General features: G+C 46.6%; 1 protein-coding gene across 4 annotated transcripts in view; it reads right to left on the bottom strand.

Annotated features, from left to right (window-relative positions):
* Positions 1-121: 121 nt before the first annotated feature.
* The window catches only part of dbndd1 (dysbindin domain containing 1), a 177088-nt gene continuing 157592 nt past the window's right edge, over positions 122-19617 (bottom strand). Inside the window, exons 1-5 of one of the 4 annotated variants that reach the window (XR_009529103.1) lie at positions 18548-19382; positions 15515-15673; positions 10796-10933; positions 887-1390; positions 122-856 (exon numbers count right to left, since the gene is read on the bottom strand). Coding sequence is in view for 3 of the 4 variants with exons in the window: in XM_060072256.1 (XP_059928239.1) it covers positions 1236-1390; positions 10796-10933; positions 15515-15673; positions 18548-18578 (483 nt within the window). In the remaining variant the exon portion in view is untranslated. Of the gene's footprint in view, positions 1391-10795; positions 10934-15514; positions 15674-18547; positions 19383-19617 lie in introns of those variants that run through there. The other 3 variants (XM_060072256.1, XM_060072254.1, XM_060072257.1) reach the window with 3 other exon arrangements.

The raw sequence follows: 19617 nt of genomic DNA, 5'->3' as shown, positions 1-19617 counted from the left end.
TTGTCGCTAGGGTTGCATCATTCTCAGACTCTGAAGCAAACTCCTAAGTTAATACTCAGGCATGCTTTGTGATGCAAGTGCTGTACTCTTCCCGGTTAGCACAAAAACGAGAGTTGCATAATAATATCTGCAGTCTGTTGGCACTTTATTATATTTGTTTGAAAATGCAAAACAACGTGGTAAAATTGTACAAGAACTGAAACAGACCCTGTCTTAACAGACCCTGAAAAACAATTGCAGCAATGACCATCTCCAATAAGAGTAAACTGGCACACACTTGTGGTTTCTTTTCAGACAATTAAAATACTGTCAAGCATGGAATTGAGCAGAGAGTATATTGAACGTAGCCGTCTTCATGTTGGTCGTGTTAGCACAGTGTGGCAAAAACCCTTGCACCGAAATTAAACTGGAGAGACAGGAGTGCAATCTTTGTGTTTTTCGTTTTGGTAATCTTCGGCACACACACACACACACGCGCGCGGAAGATGGAGAAGGTTTGATGGACAACAAACGTTACAAAACGAAAAGCAGTGATCCCCAGCAGTGGTTGCCTTTAAATGACCACCCGGTTCTCATGCTCTAGTCCTGTATGGGTGTTCCACAGATAATCAGGGAATATCTATTGCTGGATATTAATACTCTTTCTAACCTCTCATTGGGGAAGGGTGTGGAGGTACAGGGGCCCAGACTGCATGCTGGCCCCTAAACCTAGACACACTGTGCTCCCATTCAGACTCTGCTGCTCGCCCCTGAGAGGCCAGGGGAACGGAGGGGCCATTCTCCCACGGACAACATACCCTGTTTTTAAATAAAGCCCAGACAACTCACTCAGAGTGCGATTAAAAGAACCCAGTTCCTCAATTAAACAATGACTTTCCCTATACACTCCTATGAGTGTGGCTGAGAGAGGGAGAGGGAGAGAGAGAGAGATTGACTGACTGACAGACAGACAGACAGACAGACAGACAGACAGACAGACAGACAGACAGACAGAGCGAGCATGGACGAGTGCAGTCAAACTGATAGTAAGAGAGGGTTTGCATATTGCATGGTTCCTCTCTATATTCCATCAGCCTTGTTGCAGACCATTAGTACCAGAGCCCAATCTGAAACAGTCCCTGTAGCACAAAGGACCTCGGGTGTGTGGTGGTGGTGGTGGTGGTGGTGGTGGGGTTGGGTTTGGGGGGGGTGGGGGGGGGGGGCACGCCGACGCCAGCTCTCTCTCTCTCGTTCTCTCAGGGCTGCTTGGGCCGCTCCAGCTTCATGAAGGGCTCTGTGGAGTCGGAGTCGCTGTGGTGCTTCCTCTCTCGGGGGGCGTCCGCCTTGCTGCAGCGCGTCCAGGAGGGGGAGCGCATGTAGCCCCCTCGTGGCAGGATGGGCTGGTGGGGACCTGCACACAATGACAGGAAAACACACCGTGTGGGTGGAGAGGCACTGAGACGTGCAGAGAGAGTGGACCGAACTTCAAGACCTCGCGCGCGCACACACACACACACACACACACACACACACACACACACACACACACACACACACACACACACACACACACACACACACACACACACACACACACACACACACACACACACACACACACACACACACACACACACACACACACACACACACACACACACACACACAGTATTTACATGTTGTGAGCTATTACTTGATTATTCATTTATTATTTCTAACCTACTTGAAATACAACTATACTCGCTTATATAACGGAAACATAAACAACAAAGAAACATAACACTTGCAATATGCTTTGGTGTATCTTTAGATTTAGAGAGAAATGTAATAGTCGGGTCGGGCATACTCAACACCACCAGGTGGTGCTGTTTATCCTGCCAGAGAGGGAAACTGGCCCAACACAAGGGCACCGTGCCTTTTCTTTTCCACATGATGACAGTGAATATTTGTTAAAGGGGAAGACAAAGCTTTTCTTCCCCGGGCCCTGCCTGGGACAGAGGTGTTCTCCCTGAATAATGCATGAGCTCATAGAGATGCACTTATCCATATGCATAAGAGAGAAAGTGAGCAAGATGACATTATTGATTCTTCTAAGATTGATGATTGTCTCTATTAGATTTTAATGAGCATGACAACTAGCTCATCAGCATGCCTACAGAGGGTGGTGTCTTTCGTACCACACACTGTGTGTGTGTGTGTGTGTGTGTGGTTGAGTTTGTGTGTGTGTTTGCTTGCATTTGTGTGTGTGTGTGAGTACTCTGTTAATCTGTCTGTGTGTATCTCTAACAGAACGAGTCTGCTGCATTCCAGTGAAACTATCACTTTTTTTTATCTATCATTATTACGTGCCAGCCATCAGCTTTTTCATCACTCTCTCACACCCTAACAACCACACACATGCACGCACGCACGCTCACACGCACGCACGCACGCACGCAACCACCCACCCACCCACACACATTACACCCAAAGCAAATGCTGGTCTGCTCAAAATCCCCCCACTTTCTCCTTCCCTTCTGGGCACTTGGCTGGCAGCCATGTGATTCTACACCCAACATGTTGCTTCCTCCCTCGAACCAACACCAGAGACAACGGCTGCAACAACAGCTTTTCTGAGTCAGGGTGACGGAGTCCAACAACACATGCAATGTTGTACCGTCGTCCTATGACTCCAAAGACAACTGTTGTTTGGTTCTTGAAACCGAACGTCTCTGGTGTGGGAGTGAGTTGGTGAGAGACGGAGTAGCAACTACACAGGTACGCGTTACACATAAAACAGCCCCATACGGGCGCAGACATTTTTGTTGTTGAGTCGTACGGTCAGCTTCACCGAACACAGAGCTACGAGTGGGAGAGTTCAAAAGGGGGCGTTCCTCCGTGAAAGGCTGCTAGAAACCGTGGAGATTTACGCGTTACGACTCGTACAGGCGGGTGTACCATACAAATGGATAGCACCATTACTCCCACAACCACACTCTGCTCTCTCCTCTCCTGCTTTGAGTCCTCTTGCAGTGTTCTAGGGATGGTGGTGCGCTGGCCATTAGTGGCAGCGTTGCCCAAGAGGGAGTGAGCCACCTCACTAGTACCTCTATCAGTGGGACAGCAGGAGAGGGCAGACACCCAGGGACCGGTGCCAGACGAATGACTCCTCGCTCTGACAGGCTGTTAGGGACCGTCACACTGGCTGGTCCATAATATAAGACGGTACTGCTTCAAAAAGCACAGGTCTGCAGCATCAGCTCTGGTGGCGGTTTGTTGGAAACTCTGACCATTGACGTCACGGAACCGGGATTTTAGTACTCCGTTGGTCGCAGTTGAGGTTGCAGATTTGTTCTCAACGTGCACATGTAGCAGCAATCTCTTTTTCTGGGCGTGGCGGTTCCCCTCTGAGGGAGGTGCGGTGTACACCAAACATTCTCCGTGAAAGGGCAGTTTGGAGCTAAGCAGGTAGGCTGAGATTCTCGATCGTTGAGTTTATCTTCTTGAAAGCACAGCTGTTTTCCCTTCAAACCAACGCTAGTTTAACCTTCATGGATCCCAAGCACAGATGTTCCACTGAGAACCCCAGGCCTATTTCAGGCAGCGCCTTGCTGTGAGCAGCCCATTTACCCCATGGCTGTCCACTGTTGTCCACTTTGCCTGCCCTCTGCTACCGTAGGGGGTTAATGACAAACAGGTGGGGAAGTGGACAACCCAGTGTATTGGCTTCTCTCCTCTTTTATTCTCCTAGACAACCCCCCCCCCCCCCAGGGGACTAAATCCGGTCAATGATAGTCTGAGCACTTAGTTTACGACACATATTGACGTGTGTTAAAAACGTCACCTGAAATAATATCATCCTTCTTTCAACACGTTTTCACCGGGTTAACATTGCTAGGCTTTTTTTTATTCAGTTGACTCTATATTGCATAGATTACATTAACAGAGATATGGGAATCATGATAGAAATATAGAAATATTAAAGGTCTAAGAGGTTGTGACAGGCATAACGGTTAGAGAAAATACTGAATGCTCGGTTCTATAGCGGCAAGTGTGAAGGGTGATGAACGCTGTCAGAACCCACATCACACTTGCTTGTGCGAGTGTGGGGTATGCAACCAAAATAAAACTAACACTCTGTGATTGTGTTTTTGAGTGCCAGGGAACTACAGATGAAATACAGCCTTTTGGCTCATTTTGGCATTTTTAACCCATGTATGTAACCCATCTAAATATAAACTATACGTGTACTGAATATATACAGAAAATAATAAAAAATCCTCCTTGGATCATTAGTGAAAGTCAATGCGTAATTGATGTTACTACTGAGCCACCCTAACAAAGAAGTAGACCCCAACGCAGGGCCTGAGTGGTTGAGTGGATTGACATCATAAACAGAATACGAGATCAGGGGCTGTAAAGGAGGTCCAGAGAGAGCATAATGAACCAGCCCACGACGAGGGGAGTAGCGCTCTGAAGGGGAAGCTGCTCAGAGGAGGCCTGGGTTACCCACCAGGGACCGTGCTCAGGTTCCTGTCGGGATTAAGGAAGGCTCAATTATTTAGGAGCCCGCATTTAGAAACTCTAGGCTGGATTCATCATTTCGATTTTTGATCTAACCTCAGCTCCTTCCCACCCTTCTCCCCCAATCACCACAACCCCACCGCTCCCATCGACACCACCACCCTACTATTACCTCTGTGGGCAATTTAACTGCCAGTGAGATTACATTTACACATGCAGGTCACATTGGCTACGAATCACACTTGTTTTGGCAGAGAGATTCGACAATGTGTAATTCAACAACTCATTCATTCACGTCTTTATCATCCAGACGGCTCAGAAGACAGCTATTTCACACCAGTTCTGTGAAACTAAGAGCATAAATGCACATAACAACTAATGCCAAAATCAGTATGCGATGTTGGTTGTAATTATTCAGCCTTCTGCCAGGTGTCCTGCTGGGAAATGACAGAGATCAGGATAGTAAGGAGTGTGTCTTTCAGGGAATCTTAACGCAACCGCTGGCTCACACAGAGGAGGTAGTGGTGAGAGTTGCACTCAGGCTAAATGCATTAGCACGTCTACCATCCACTCTGCTGGGTACACAGAACGACCTGGGATGGAGGAGATTCAGTGCGTGACAAGGTCAATCCTTTCCAGCAGGTTTAAACCAGTGAGGGCTCAAACGGGGTACAACAAATATTTTTGCCTGAAAACAGTGTGCAGGTTTCCCTTTTAATCGAGCACATTACGTGTTTCTATAGGTGCTCTGCCCTGGTAGCGCAAAAAAAGCCTGTCATTGATAATCAGACCCATTTATATGAAGCCAGTATAATTAGGATCTCAACCTTTTTGTTGTTTGCACCCCTTTATTAGTAGAGCATGTTAAATAGTGCAGAGAAACATTCAAAAGACATTGGTCCATTTATCATGTTTCACCTGTCAAAATGCATGATGTATTGTCACAGTTCTGTACGTGGCTGGTCAGTCTCCTGACAGTGGAGAACCAGTACGCCTATCGCTCGGCAGGAGATAGCGACACCAGATGTAGGCCTACAGCCTCCAGCCAGATGGTATCGCCTTGGCTGTTGTGACGGCTGCACCTGTTCCTGTAGGCTAGTGCCAGGAAGAGCCAGCCGTAGCACGTAGCACGCGTGACTCAGGGAGGCCTGAAGGGAGGCATGCCTGCTGTTGATATGTAACAGATGAGACCATATCCTGGGGATCCTTTCTGGGCTAACTGCCACCAGCGGAGAGCAGCTTTGTGGAGGTGTTGGGAGCGACACATAGAGGGGTGTTAGAAACATGCCGGTGATGAGTCTGTGATTTAAGGTGCGAGGGAGGTCTGTTCTCAGCAAGGTTGTGTGGTGGAGGAGGGTGATGGGATTTGAAGGGAGGCTGTGGATCAACTCAGTTCAAATAGAAGAGTAGGAGAAAAAAGGGTATCAAAGAAATCTCCCCCAAGGTGAGGTATGAAATCATTGAAAGCGAGAACTTGTTTTATGATTTATAGTCGGTTCATATTGCCATTCAGTGTGGGTGGTAGAAACATTTGAAATTTGAACGTTTTTTAACCAATGGCTGGACAGTATGACGGTGAGCTCAAAAGTTATGCATTAAACATACAATGCTACTCTGGGCTGAACTGCCTCAGCAGAAACGGCTCTTTGCTGCAACATGGCGAATTGCATTGTTTGTCATTTAATTATCCACTGCACCATAATATGTAAAAAAGTATTTTGTAGTTATTATCCAGAGCATAAATATATGGAGTCACCCACTATAGCAGCTGATCCAATTTAAACTGCCACAAGGCAGTTTAAATGTATAATTTAGCAAAAAAATGATTCGGAATATCCACTCCCATCCTCCTTAGCATGGTATTTTTAGAAGCACTAGATTTGATGGACCTATATTCCTGGTGCTAGACGTCTCATTTCCAATGTGTACGCAGCAGAGTGCAGTTCCTCAAGGCAGAGAACAGACGGCTAATGGGCCCCATAACTCACATATAACACGCCGGTCCACACACGACTACAAAACGCTGCGGCGACGGTAAACAAGGAGCATCCAAAAATGAAGCCAAAAGATGTGCGTCTTCATTTATCTTTGTCGTCGCGGTTGTGATGTTAATGATGATAAACGATGCAGGGAGGCACGAGAGGGCTGGTGTTTTTACGCTAGGTAGCTGTTTGTATGTTTACATTGTCTCTCGACTCAACCGGGGGGGGGGGGAGGGGGGGTTCTACTTCTATGGAGGTGCGCAGTGTGTCTCCGGGTAGCACACAGTCACCCGAGCAGAGCTCACAGAGGTCGTTCACAAAAACAAAACCAACATGGAGGCGGCCACCACGTAAGGACTGTGATTGGCCAGGTTTTTTTTCCAGCTGTTTTTTTTCCGGTTTATTCCTGCCAACAACATGGAGCCCATCAAAAGTAGACTCACTGAGGCGGTTGTCAAGTATGGGGATTTGTTCTCATCCTGTCATACGTGTGTGTCATACTAATGAGACAATGACATTATAAACATCACCAGGTGTCACCGACTTTGGGGCGAGACATACTTTTCACCCGTCTATACGTAGAATCGCAGATGCAGATCCGTAAATGCATACCCCTGCGTATACTAACCACACATACGTCTATCTACCTCTATCATACCTCTATCTACCTCTTATCATACCTCTACAGTGTCATACCTCTATCATACCTCTATCATACCTCTATCGACCTCTATCATACCTCTATCTACCTCTATCTACCTCTATCATACCTCTACAGTATCATACCGCTATCATACCTCTATCATACCTCTATCATACCTCTATCATACCTCTATCGACCTCTATCATACCTCTATCTACCTCTATCTACCTCTATCATACCTCTACAGTATCATACCGCTATCATACCTCTATCATACCTCTATCTACCTCTATCTACCTCTATCATACCTCTACAGTATCATACCTCTATCATACCTCTATCATACCTCTATCTACTCAGATTTATCACATAGACAACCATGCATACGTCTATCTACACCCCTTCATCACGCTGGGGTCACTGAGCCTGACCCAGTCTCGACGGGAGTGATTTAGACATCCTGCAAGTCAGGATATTTGGTTGCTATTTGGCTGTGAAAAGATAATCATGGTCGACCGAACACGGCCCTAGAAAGTGTTGCGTCCGTCCGTACAGTGGGGACAGCGTTGCCTGGTATCTTTGTGATGAACTGCAGGGAAAAGTGGAGAAGGCAGACTTGCCCCAAGAAAGCCCCAGGGTGAATGAAATGAAATGAAGAATCAAGAAATCATTACACTTCAGTAGCCTTTGGGTCGAGGATCTCTGTCCCAGCAACGTGGCGAGAACAGGATACTAGCAGTCTCAACCAACACAGCACGCAGCAAGTGGCCTGATCAAAGTATTTCCTTGAAGACGGCGGGAAATGCAATGTAGTACAAACAATTATACCTTTTTGATCAATGCAATAATTTGATCAAGGGCTGTGGCCTGAGTAACGACGTGACTAGAATATTCCAAAGACCTGCCTCACTCCCTGAAGAGCGGGCCTGACTTCAGATTGGTCACTACTTTAAACGTGATAGTACCCTACAGAACCCTAGTAATACCCTAGTCATACCCTAGCCTATTCTAGAATGTGCAAAGTCCCGGATGTTTGTCTTCCCTGCCTCAACATCTCTCGTCAGCGTTTATTTTAGATGTGGATCTGCAGCATGTTGCTCCCACTGCGCTCTCTCTCTCTCTCTCTCTCTCTCTCTCTCTCTCTCTCTCTCTCTCTCTCTCTCTCTCTCTCTCTCTCTCTCTCTCTCTATGTACCCCTTTGGTAGTCTCTCGTCCTCTCTCTCATTACCCCTATGATGCTCTCTCACTCTTCTCTCTCTCAGTACCCCCTGGTGTTCTCTCGTCTTCTCACTCGCTCATTAGCCCTCTGGTGAACTCTCAACCTCTCTTTCTCTCTCCCTCAGTACACCTCTGGTGCTCTCTCGCCCCCTCCCTCTCTCTCAGTACCCCTCTGTCGCTCTCACTCTTCTCTCTCTCCCTACCCTTTTTGGTTCTCTCTCGCCCTCTCTCTCTCACTACCCTTCTGATGCCCTCTCACAGTCTCAGTACGCCAGGGGGCCACAGCACGTGGTCAGTGGAATCAGTGGAAAACATGGCTGTGTGAGGATGTGTATGGGGATGTGTGTTAGGATGTGCGTGTGTGTGTGTGTGTGTGTGTGTGTGTGTGTGTGTGTGTGTGTGTGTGTGTGTGTGTGTGTGTGTGTGTGTGTGTGTGTGTGTGTGTGTGTGTGTGTGTGTTAGGATATATGTGTGGGAGGGATGTAGAGAGCAAGAATGAAAGAGAGAAGGGGGTTAGTGTCTGCATTTGTGTGTGTGTGGATATGTACGATCATTTATGTGTGTGTGTGTGTGTGTGTGTGTGTGTGTGTGTGTGTGTGTGTGTGTGTGTGTGTGTGTGTGTGTGTGTGTGTGTGTGTGTAGTATATATGTGCAGGCATGTGTATGATTATGAGCGTGAGCACACGTGTGAGTCTGTGTGGTTTAGCGTGCAGGTGGGTATGTCTATGTGTGCGTGTGTGTGCGTGTGTGTGTGACGATGTGTTGATGTCTCTGCGTGTGTGTGTGTGTGAGTGAGACGATTTTCGTTTGTCTGTGCATGTGTGTGTGTGTCTACGTGTGAGGATGTATGTTCATAAGTGCATGTGCGTGCGTGTGTGTGTGTGTGTGTGTGTACGTGTGATGGATAGATAAAGGCAGCAGGAGACAGAGGTAGGTGGGGGAGGGGATAGAAGGACAACACCTTCCTCATCCAAGCTGATCAATAAAACTAATTTCCTGTCTCACTGTACACCGTATATGGCTCTCTTCCTGCATGGAGGACTTAGCATTAGTCAGTAACATACCAAGAGTTATTCCAAAAGTAGGCTTATAACTCATCTGACCCACTGAACTGGAAATGCGTTTTTTTTCCCCGTGTATTTTATGTGTAGATAGTCGGTCTCCTGTTTGACCGCGGGGGGTTGGGCGGCTGAAGGGGAAGAGAGAGAGAGAGATGGGGGGTGAAGTATTTTTTCTCTGCCTGAGGAACTCTGCTCATCAATTAAACATAGCACTTTTTTTGGTTCTTTTTCTTTGGGCAAAGTGTGGGGGAGGTTAGCATTTATGCAGTCGCCTGCTACTTTGAAGTTTAATTTTCTCCCCGCGTGCTAAACTTAATTCTAGCACGCTGCTGTGCTTTTTTTCTTATATCGTTCTTCTTTTGTTTCTTTGCTCACCGACGGCGTGTTTGTTTACTCACATGTATTTCCCAGAGGAATGAAAGAGACCCTTCCTAATAAACGCTTTACACGTGTGCTACACATGGCTCCTGCTACAACAGGCTCCGGCAATCCAGTCCAGACGCGCTGCATGGATCCCAGGGAGGTGATTGGTCTGCTCCATTGACCCATGCTGATGACTCAGGGTCCGTGCCTGGATCCAACCCGGCGAGGAACCAGCCACCATTAGCACTAACCCTTTGGCGTTCAGCTGCACACCTCATTCTCTAAGCCTGTGAGTCATGCGCAGTGGGGGGTCAACCCAGAATGGAAACTCGTGGATTTGTTTGTTTGTGAGCACTATTGGAGTTAGCACTTTGAGTCTGCCCTTTTGTATGAAAAATACTATTTAAATAAAGTTGCCTTGCCTTGGCTTGCCTCAAGTACACAGACAGGGCAGTTTGTGTGCTCCTTCTTGTATTGGACATAGCAAAGATGGTGCGTATTTGGAATATAAGGGATGTCAATGGCTCACCAACCGCCCACTTTCGGAACACGTGCAAACAGCGAGAGGGGTGAACAAACACCATGGCTTATTTACATCTCAGACAGAGACAATGTCAACAATTAACCTGGGGTTTGAGCAAACCGGCCAGACCCCGTTTAGCCTGTGAGGTGTATTATGGACAGGAGCAAGTCCTCTGACCACTGGGGGGCGGTGGCTGGTTCGATCCCTGCTTCCTCTGGGTTCAACCTGAGCGACTCTAAAGCCTACCGACCTCCAGACGAGCTGGCTGCTCCCGTGATTGGCTGACACTCCAGCGGACGGGGGATCGGGAGGCTTCGACTGAACATCGCTTTGCGAGACCACAGAGGTTAGAGAGGCGCTTAACCTGCCATTGATGTGAAATATAGCTTCATGTGAATGATGACGATGATGTGATGTGCTGTCCATTATTCCATTAGGAGGCCTCTCGGAAACCACAATAAGACTGTGGGGAGCGAACGAACAGACGGACGGACGGAGGTTTGCTTTATTCATGAGGGCCTACCTGCCGGAGAGTCGTTGTGGTTCTCGTCATCCGAGTCGGGGAAGACTTCGGCCAGTTCCTGATCGGACATGTCGGTGAGTTCGGTGAGGTCCAGGAGGTCAAAGTGCACCTCCAGAGAGGACACGCTGCTGAGGGGCTCTGGAGGGGCACAGAGAACACAACACTGCATGGTTACAGAGCGCAACGCAATGCTTTGATCGAGAGGGAAGGCAGAAGAGGCATGCTTTTCACCAAGAGAGGTGAAAAGAGTGATACACCCGGATGACACCGATATGAAGCTAGATAATTTATTAAAATATGTGTGCTGCTGTAATGCACTTATTAAAATGCACGACGGGGTGTCCGAGGACATCAAAGGATTTCCATCCGGTGCTGTTCTGATGGGTGACCCTGCTGGGGTATTTGGCGGTGTCAGCTCTTATGCAAATGCAGCTGAAAGAAAATAAAAAAGACCGAGCTAGGGTCAGTGGCGGTCGAATTCCCCATCCGCTGCCTTCCGTTGTGCTTCCATCGCTGGTGTGTGAATCCTGTTTGTTAGGTTCAGATGTGGCATGTGATATACAATACAAAGGTCACAGGAGCACGGCTAGGGTCGTTAACAGGTTAGCATTAAGAGCTAACGTGACTAGCTGCATTCCTCCCATGCTATGAGATGAAAGGTCAGCTCTCTCTGAGTCGTGCTTGGTCGACGTATAGATCGGGAAGGGTGTTGCGTAACGGGCTGATTATGGTTCCACGGCGACGCAACGCAAGGGGGTTTGCGGAACCGTTATGTCCTTGCAACTCCTTGCATTCACTGCAAGGGCCTGACGTGCGCCTATCAAAAATGGAGTTGAGGTGACCAGCAGAAAGGGCTGCCACTCAAACCCGACGCAGAACAGAAACAGGTTCACGACTGAAAACACATAGATGATATAAGCGTGAAGCGTCTGCGTGGTCCTCGCATTGCGTCAACGTGGAACCATAATCAGCCCTTTAGTCTTGCTTAACAGTTGCTACGGAGAAGCAGACCTTTAAGGACCCAATCTATTATTTACTGTGTATTTTAATGCATCCACATCTTGAATGTCATACAGGCTTTGCATGTGTATATATAGGCCTATTTTGAGGTTAACCTTGATATTATTCATGAAGTGGTTATTGTTTGGCTGAATTCTGACTGCCTTCTCTGGGAACATTTTATTTTTATTCTATGTTGCTTGCTGCTGTGATGTTTTCCCTCTATCGTATTTTCAGAGCAAACTTTGATTTAATTGCAACAAAACTAGTATTTTTAATTGTTAGTCATAGCTGATAAATACGTTCCATTACTTAATCCTGAAACCATAACTTACAGAAAGTTAAGCACCAAATGATCAATGAACTCATTAAAATATGAGCAGAAAGCTCTAGTGGTGTGTTTTTCCATCAGCAGATCAGAAAGGTATGTCATCCGTTTTCAAGTGTGTTGGGGGAATATTATAGAAGCCTGCAGACACCCAGCGTGGAGACAAGGTAAGACGAGGAGAATAAAAAATAAAAAACAAATCAGAGACAGCAGAATTGACTTGAGGAACGTCGGTTGGCCTGCGCGTCACTGCTCTTTGATTTGTCTTTCGTTTATTAACGAGCTGTTTTGAGTTGTATCTTGTTGTTGTTGTGTAAGATAGGAGCGACATACATGCTCCTAGATTACATGCTCATATCAAACACTCCTTGCTGGAAGAAGGGCAATGATCCATTGCCCTGTGGTTTAGACCTATCAATAACCTAATATTATAGGGGTCGCGCTGGTTATGTTTCAACGGTTCATTTCTGAATGTCTCAGCAACAGAAATGCAGCACGGCTGAGTCCTTGCAAAACCCTGTATCCACCACACACGGTTGTTGTGGTACTTTGAATAATTGGCATAAGATATGTGACTGTAGGTCAGAGCGGTGTATGATGGAATGGTTTACCCCCAGGCTCCCTATTAAAGACAATACACCCCCGGGAGAGGAGGGTTGACATTTGGCCAAAGAGACAATGAGGATGAAGGAAAATAGATGGGGCAAAATAATGAGAAATAGAGAGTTTGGCAGAGTGATAAAGTAAAGTATTAAACAACAAGATAACATTTGGCAATTATAATTTTTCTTCTTACAGTTTATTCCTCTCAATCTTCTACTTCCAAAAGGGACAAAATAAGTCAATCCAATTCTGAGCAAGGGGTTCAATATCGTCCTTTCGCGATTGAGTTTCAAGAAAGAAAATGCAATCGAAATGGAAATACAAGGGCTGACATATTTAGTGGTCAGCAGCACTCAGCAGTATAGACCTTCCTTTGCTGTTCTCTGAATGCAAACTGTGACCCTATTGAGATTGTCAACGCCCACCCCAACAGTCATACATCAGGAGTAAAGGGGGGATCGGTTCGGTTGCCATGTCGGGTGCTACTTTCAGTTGGTGGGCTGAGCGATTGGGGGCACAAGAAAAGCCTTCTCCTGAGAGGTTCTAAGATGGCGGTCCATCACAACCTGTCTCTTCCTCATCTCCTTGAAGATGCTCTTGGCAGGCTTGATGGAAATATTGGGATGGGAAGTGAAATATGGCGAAAAGGTAACATAGATATAAAAGGCAAAAGCAAGTGATGGAAGATAAAAAAAAAAGAAGCAGATTGGGTTATGCTTGTATCCCCCTGACATCGTCTTCCCTGTTTGCTCCCACACCCATTTCTCTTGAATAATTGATCAGCAACACGTATTCCCACTCTGGTAGAGCGGGCGGGGGGGGGGGGGGGGGGGGGGGGGGGGGAGGCAGACAAAAACAACTGCCTCCATCTCGGCCTCAATCAAGGACGGCCCGAGAGCTCGCTGGGGAAAGGTTGTCAATAGAGAGTTTACACTGCAGGGCAGAAATAAGACTCGCTGCTATGCACAGATGGGCAGGGTTACTCTGGTGCACTGTGGGTAGAATCAGAGTTTTCCAAAATGTGCATTGTGTTTTGGTTAAGCTCTTCTTCTGTTTCGTGATGAATTAAGTCACTGCTGTTGTATGGACCGAGTTCATTAAAATTGTTTAGATTTCTAGCTGTTTGCTTCATGCTGCGGCTTCACCCTGATTTTCATCCACACATTTGGAACATAATCAACAAACTGAGGAAGAATGTATTTGTAAAAGAGAGGATATCGGTTTCCATCGGTTGCATAATCCATCAGGATTATGGCATTTGTAGTCAAGCCAGGTACACTTTATCAAGGAGAGAATGGATTTTAGGGAAGGATAGCTTGTCAACTGGACTCTAAAAGTCAAAAATATAAATGAACCAGCATATGCTAGTACTCTATTGTATTATATATCTGCTCCCTGATAATGGTTGAATATTTGAGAAAGATGCTTTAAGATTAATTAATCTTAATTAAATCTTTAAGATTTAATTTCTAATGCTAGATCCTTATTTTCTAAGATTTTAAGAAATAATTGCATGATAATTACAGTAAGGGTCGCATCAGAGTATCAGAAAATGCTGATTGTTGCAAAACCATAAACAGCATTGTTGATTTCAAGGAGCAGAAAAATCCCAAATATAATCAGTAGTGGTGGTAACCTTTCTACAAATCCAGTCACTAAACTTTCCCAGTTCCAAAACTTTCCCAGTTCATTCGTCTGTCTCTTGCTGTCACCCCTCATCCCTCAACATAGTCAACATCCACTGTGTTTTTGTGTTTTTTAAGCCTACGAAGGAGGCAGAACAAGCACAGAGCAAGACCGAGACACTACACCAGTTAACTATGTGTGTGTGTGTGTGTGTGTGTGTGTGTGTGTGTGTGTGTGTGTGTGTGTGTCTGTGTGTCTGTCTGTCTGTCTGTCTGTCTGTCTGTGTGTCTCTGTCTGTCTGTCTGTCTGTCTGTCTGTCTGTCTGTACGTGTATGTGGGTGTGTGTGCTCCAGTCAGTGCCTTTCCGATGAACACTGACACGCCGTACAGAGGCGCCAGTGTTATGGGGCCGATGCATGGCGCACAAAGCTATTTCACTGGAACGGGGGGGGGGGGGGGGGGGGAATTGATGCTAATACGAATAGCTTGGAGACCGCTCAGCCCTAGCTAGTGTCTCAAAATGTGCAACATGTCCTGGAGGAAGAAACACGTGAAGAATGCAGAGTTGTGCTGGGAGCTGCTGTCATGTTTGTTTGTAAAGACGGTTGTATGAATCTTTCCATCAAGCCTAAACATGTTCACTGCTCTTATGCCCCTTCATCGCTCTCGACGCCATGTGATCAACAGTTAATTAACTTGTTGTCCAACGATTCTACTTCTTTAACAGAGGCACACACTCATAGAATCCCTCACACATCCACCCTCAGGTCTCCAACGTCATCCTAAACACATGATATGATTTGGATGTCAATCCCATCAGCAATCTATTCATTCATTCATTCATGTGTTTGGATTTCCAAACATCCCTCCAGACTCCTGTTTCCATCGCGCTTTCCATCACATGAATTCATCCATCCATTGAATTAACCCCTCCAACATTCCCTCATTCATCCATCCTTTTGCCCATTTCTCTATCCAACCATCTCTTCCAACCACCCATACTCATATCCATCCATCCATCCATCCATCCCTTTAGTCATCCATCACTCAAATCTATTTCCACCTAGACATCCATCCATCCCTCCCTAAATCCATCAGTCCCTCAATCAAACCCACCCTTTGGACCCTTTGTTTCTTCCCTTGCGCCGGCCGTCCCTCCTTACCCCTGTACTCACGTCTCCTCTCTTTGACGTGCAGCAGGCTGGCCGTGTGTCCGGAGAGACCCCCAGCTTCCTCGTCACCGAACGGGTGGTGGAAGAGCTCTTTGGACAGGTCCCCGGAGCTGGAGGACCTCAGCAGTCGCTGGATGTCTTTATTGGGCTCTGGGGGGAGAGAGGAGGGAGATAATCGTATGCTTATACAGTAACATATCAACTTGCACATTATCAACACATTGGGTCTGGACTGCAGTTGTCACAAAATCATGTTCACGCTTATCATCTATGTGTTTTCTACTTTCTCCTAAGACAATAAACAGCTTGGTATTCTCTGATTACTTTGCGTGCGTGCGTGCGTGCGTGCGTGCGTGCGTGCGTGCGTGCGTGCGTGCGTGCGTGCGTGCGTGCGTGCGTGCGTGCGTGCGTGCGTGCGTGCGTGCGTGCGTGCGTGCGTGCGTGCGTGCGTGCGTGCGTGCGTGCGTGCGTGCGTGCGTGTGTGTGTGTGTGTGTGTGCAGATTTCCTATTTGCTCATTTTGTTTCAGATAGTTCCTCAGATCGTGTTCAGAGAGTTTATTCTCAGCTAGAGATGAGGAAAAGTATAATTTGTACTGAGCAGATTCCCAATTTGTTCAACATCTCCAAGTCAGCTATTCACTGGTGGTGGGTAATTAATTGCTAAGTAAAGAGAGAATGACAATTATGCTGTGATTAATCTCTTTTCAAACAACCGTTTTAGTCAAATCAATTAAAAATGAAAAAGGTAATAACTGCTAAAGCGACCGCGACTAAATATTGCAATCATTTAACACATCTTTGATGAAGTGCTGATGGAACATCTGTTGGAGTTCATTTCTGCGAAGGGGGACACAGCACGATTTATTTCCGTCATAGCATGTCGTCTAACTGAATTAATTTTTTTAATAAATGTACCAGACCCATGATGCTGTCATTCTCTCCAGCTGGCAAGCAGCAATTATAGGCCTACATGAGCACAACAGGCCTTCTCAGCACCTTGTCAATTAACGTCTTATCAAAAATCCTTAAAATGAATCAAACAATAACATTACATTTTGAACATAATGGAAATAACGATGGGTGGAAAGATGGGGTCAGTTGCGTGTGTGTGTGTGTGTGTGTGTGTGTGTGTGTGTGTGTGTGTGTGTGTGTGAGAGGGGTGGTGAAATATTAGACTGCAGAAGTAGACTAGGCCTACAACATGATGGAATCTGGTTTCATGTTGTGTGCCAACCGTTACGTATTCTGTTCTAGCTATTGATTTATTTTCCTAGCGAGGACCCAAACAATTTGAGGACTGAAGCCCCTGCCACGCCCACTGATGAAATGGGCCGCTGCCTTGCTCAGAAACCAATGAGTACTGTCGCTCCAAAGCCTAATTTGCGATCGGGCTCCTCTGAATATTCTTTTTCCAATATGTCATTATAATTATAAATGCGACGTGCTGTATATTGCTTCCCTAGAAGTCCCTGTGTGTATAGAGTAATTGTTCTCAACAAACAGGCTATCTTGGCGACTGACCTCGAACTATCTGTTCAGAGTATTTTCGTTTGTGTGTTTGTGTGTCTCTGTGTGCGTGCGTGCTACAGACCTTTAGCACAACCTGTACCGAGAGAAACGCAAACATTAGCTTTAGGAGAAGGCACAATTGGGGACCACGGTGCCATTATAAAACAGTCCCTTTCAGGGCTAAGGCAAAATCCCTCTCTAGCTATCACGCATGACTCCCTCTGAATCCGCTAGGTTTGAGGTCACCGAAGAGGGAGAGAGACACATTGAGAGGAGGACTGGTGAGCGGGGACAGAAAGAGAGAGAGAGAGAGAGAGGAGAGAGAGAGAGAGAGAGAGAGAGAGAGAGAGAGAGAGAGAGAGAGGAGAGAGAGAGAGAGAGAGAGGAGAGAGAGAGAGAGAGAGAGAGAGAGAGAGAGAGAGAGAGAGAGAGAGAGAGAGAGAGAGAGAGAGAGAGAGAGAGAGAAGGCTGCCAACAGTTTAATCAAGCTCTGTATCTCGGCTCAATAAATCAATCTTGCTTGGGCTAGGAGGGAATAATTAACAGCCCCCAACATTTTTTAGGACCACCCCAATGAGTTCTCCTCTTGTTTATCCTTCAGCTGTTGATTCAAACGATTTATCAAGATTTTTATGTATATCTGATAGCCAAGTTAACAAACATCATTTTGATGCTGTCCTATAGTTTAGCTGTTTTAAATGCATTGAAACAAATTATCTTAATGAGCTCAGCTCAGGTAGTGTGTCTTTGCACATTGTACATTATTGAAGAGATAGTATCACTTTGAAAAGTCTGATATGGCTGTTACATTGTGTGTAAGAATGTATTCACCTTAAAAAGTGACTGCAACCCTTTTGTTTGAGTATTTTGTTTCTATTAGCATTCATACATGAACACTTTTTAAATTACCCTAGCCATGCCAAGCCCATGCTTAGCCCTGTCTTTTCAGCTAAGCCTCAACGTCCCAGCTGAAAGAGCTGACTGCTGGCTTCAACTCCATTTGGACTCATTAGACAATGCAAACCTTTGAACTAGTAACCCAGTTCCCTGGATAGGAAGGAAGGTGTTGAATGTTCTCTTCAATGCGGGGAGTGATACTAATTTGCAGACAGATCTAACAAAACAGAATGCCTCTAATTGAGGACCATGGGAGACTCTTATAGGTCAGGGTCTCATCGATCTGGGCAACATCTGAACTCAAACAGCAACAACCCAGGGAGAGCCTTTGGACATTTCGACAGCCATACAATTATGAAACATACTCATTGAATCCTGAATATTGATGCTGAATACTCTTGATTAGTAAAGACCACTAATACAATTTCTACCGGGAATAACACGTTCGAAAAAAGCTAAACAGAAGGCGGGTTAATCCCAGCACATGTTAAATGTGATACAATAAGGGAGACAAAGCAGAAGGGTTAGCCACTACACTAGTCTGTGTTAGTTCAAGATCGGTGAGCGGTCGCGGTCACGGTCACGGTCGTGGTGGCGGCGGCGGCGGCGTCTCTTACCTGGACTCCCAGCCCCTCCCTGTGGCTCCATCCAGCCCAGCGGTGAGTGTCTCGCTGCTCACAACAATAGCATCAGAGAGTGTGGAGAAAGGAGGCACAGATGGTGGCAGACAGCACCGAAACAGCCTTTGTGCTTGTGCTTGCGTGCAGTGTGTGTGTGTGTGTGTGTGTGTGTGTGTGTGTGTGTGTGTGTGTGTGTGTGTGTGTGTGTGTGTGTGTGTGTGTGTGTGTGTGTTAGAAGAAGACAGACAGATTGAAAGAGAAACCCATAAGAGAGAGATAGGTGTGCCTGTATATGTGTGTGTGTGTGTGTGTCTGTCTGTGTGTGAGAGAGAGAGTGTGTGTGTGTGTGTGTGTGTGTGTGTGTGTGTGTGTGTGTGTGTGTGTGTGTGTGTGTGTGTGTGTGTGTGTGTGTGTCTGAGTGTGTCTGAGTGTGTCTGAGTGTGTTTCTGAGTGAGAGAGATAGAGGGATAGGCTCCGGTACTCCCCAGTTTCTGCTGCACGCCCTGGCTTCGTCGTCTGTGGATCTAGATTCCAAAGGCAGGTGCTCCCACTGCACTCACACACTGAACCTGCCCGGCGTGGCCATCAGAGTACACTGGAAACACAGAGCGCACCACCGCACTGCCAGACCGGAGAGAGAGAGAGAGAGAGAGAGAGAGAGAGAGAGAGAGAGAGAGAGAGAGAGAGAGAGAGAGAGAGAGAGAGAGAGAGAGAGAGAGAGAGAGAGAACCGGAGGGAGAGGGGAAAGAGTCCGACAGAGAGAGTGATGGGAACGAAAGCATCACCCAGCAGATCTCGAAGCTACTTTGTTCAGTAAGCGTAGCATTGTTGAAGAGCTTGGTGGCAACATAATGCAGAGAGATCCAGAAAGGGAGAGGCAAAGAGAGGGAGGGAGGGAGGGAGGTAGAGGGAAATGGGTGGGGGGGTAAGCTGGCACCCTGCCCAGACTGAAGCCGAGACAGAATGGGGTATCAGCAAAGGCTGGGGGCACAGCAAAAAAAAGGGAAGGGTTTTGTGTGTGTGTGTGTGTGTGTGTGTGTGTGTGTGTGTGTGTGTGTGTGTGTGTG

The sequence above is a fragment of the Gadus macrocephalus genome, chromosome 14, assembly GCF_031168955.1.
Source record: "Gadus macrocephalus chromosome 14, ASM3116895v1".
NCBI lineage: Eukaryota > Metazoa > Chordata > Actinopteri > Gadiformes > Gadidae > Gadus > Gadus macrocephalus.
This window is presented reverse-complemented; position numbering and strand designations above follow the sequence as displayed.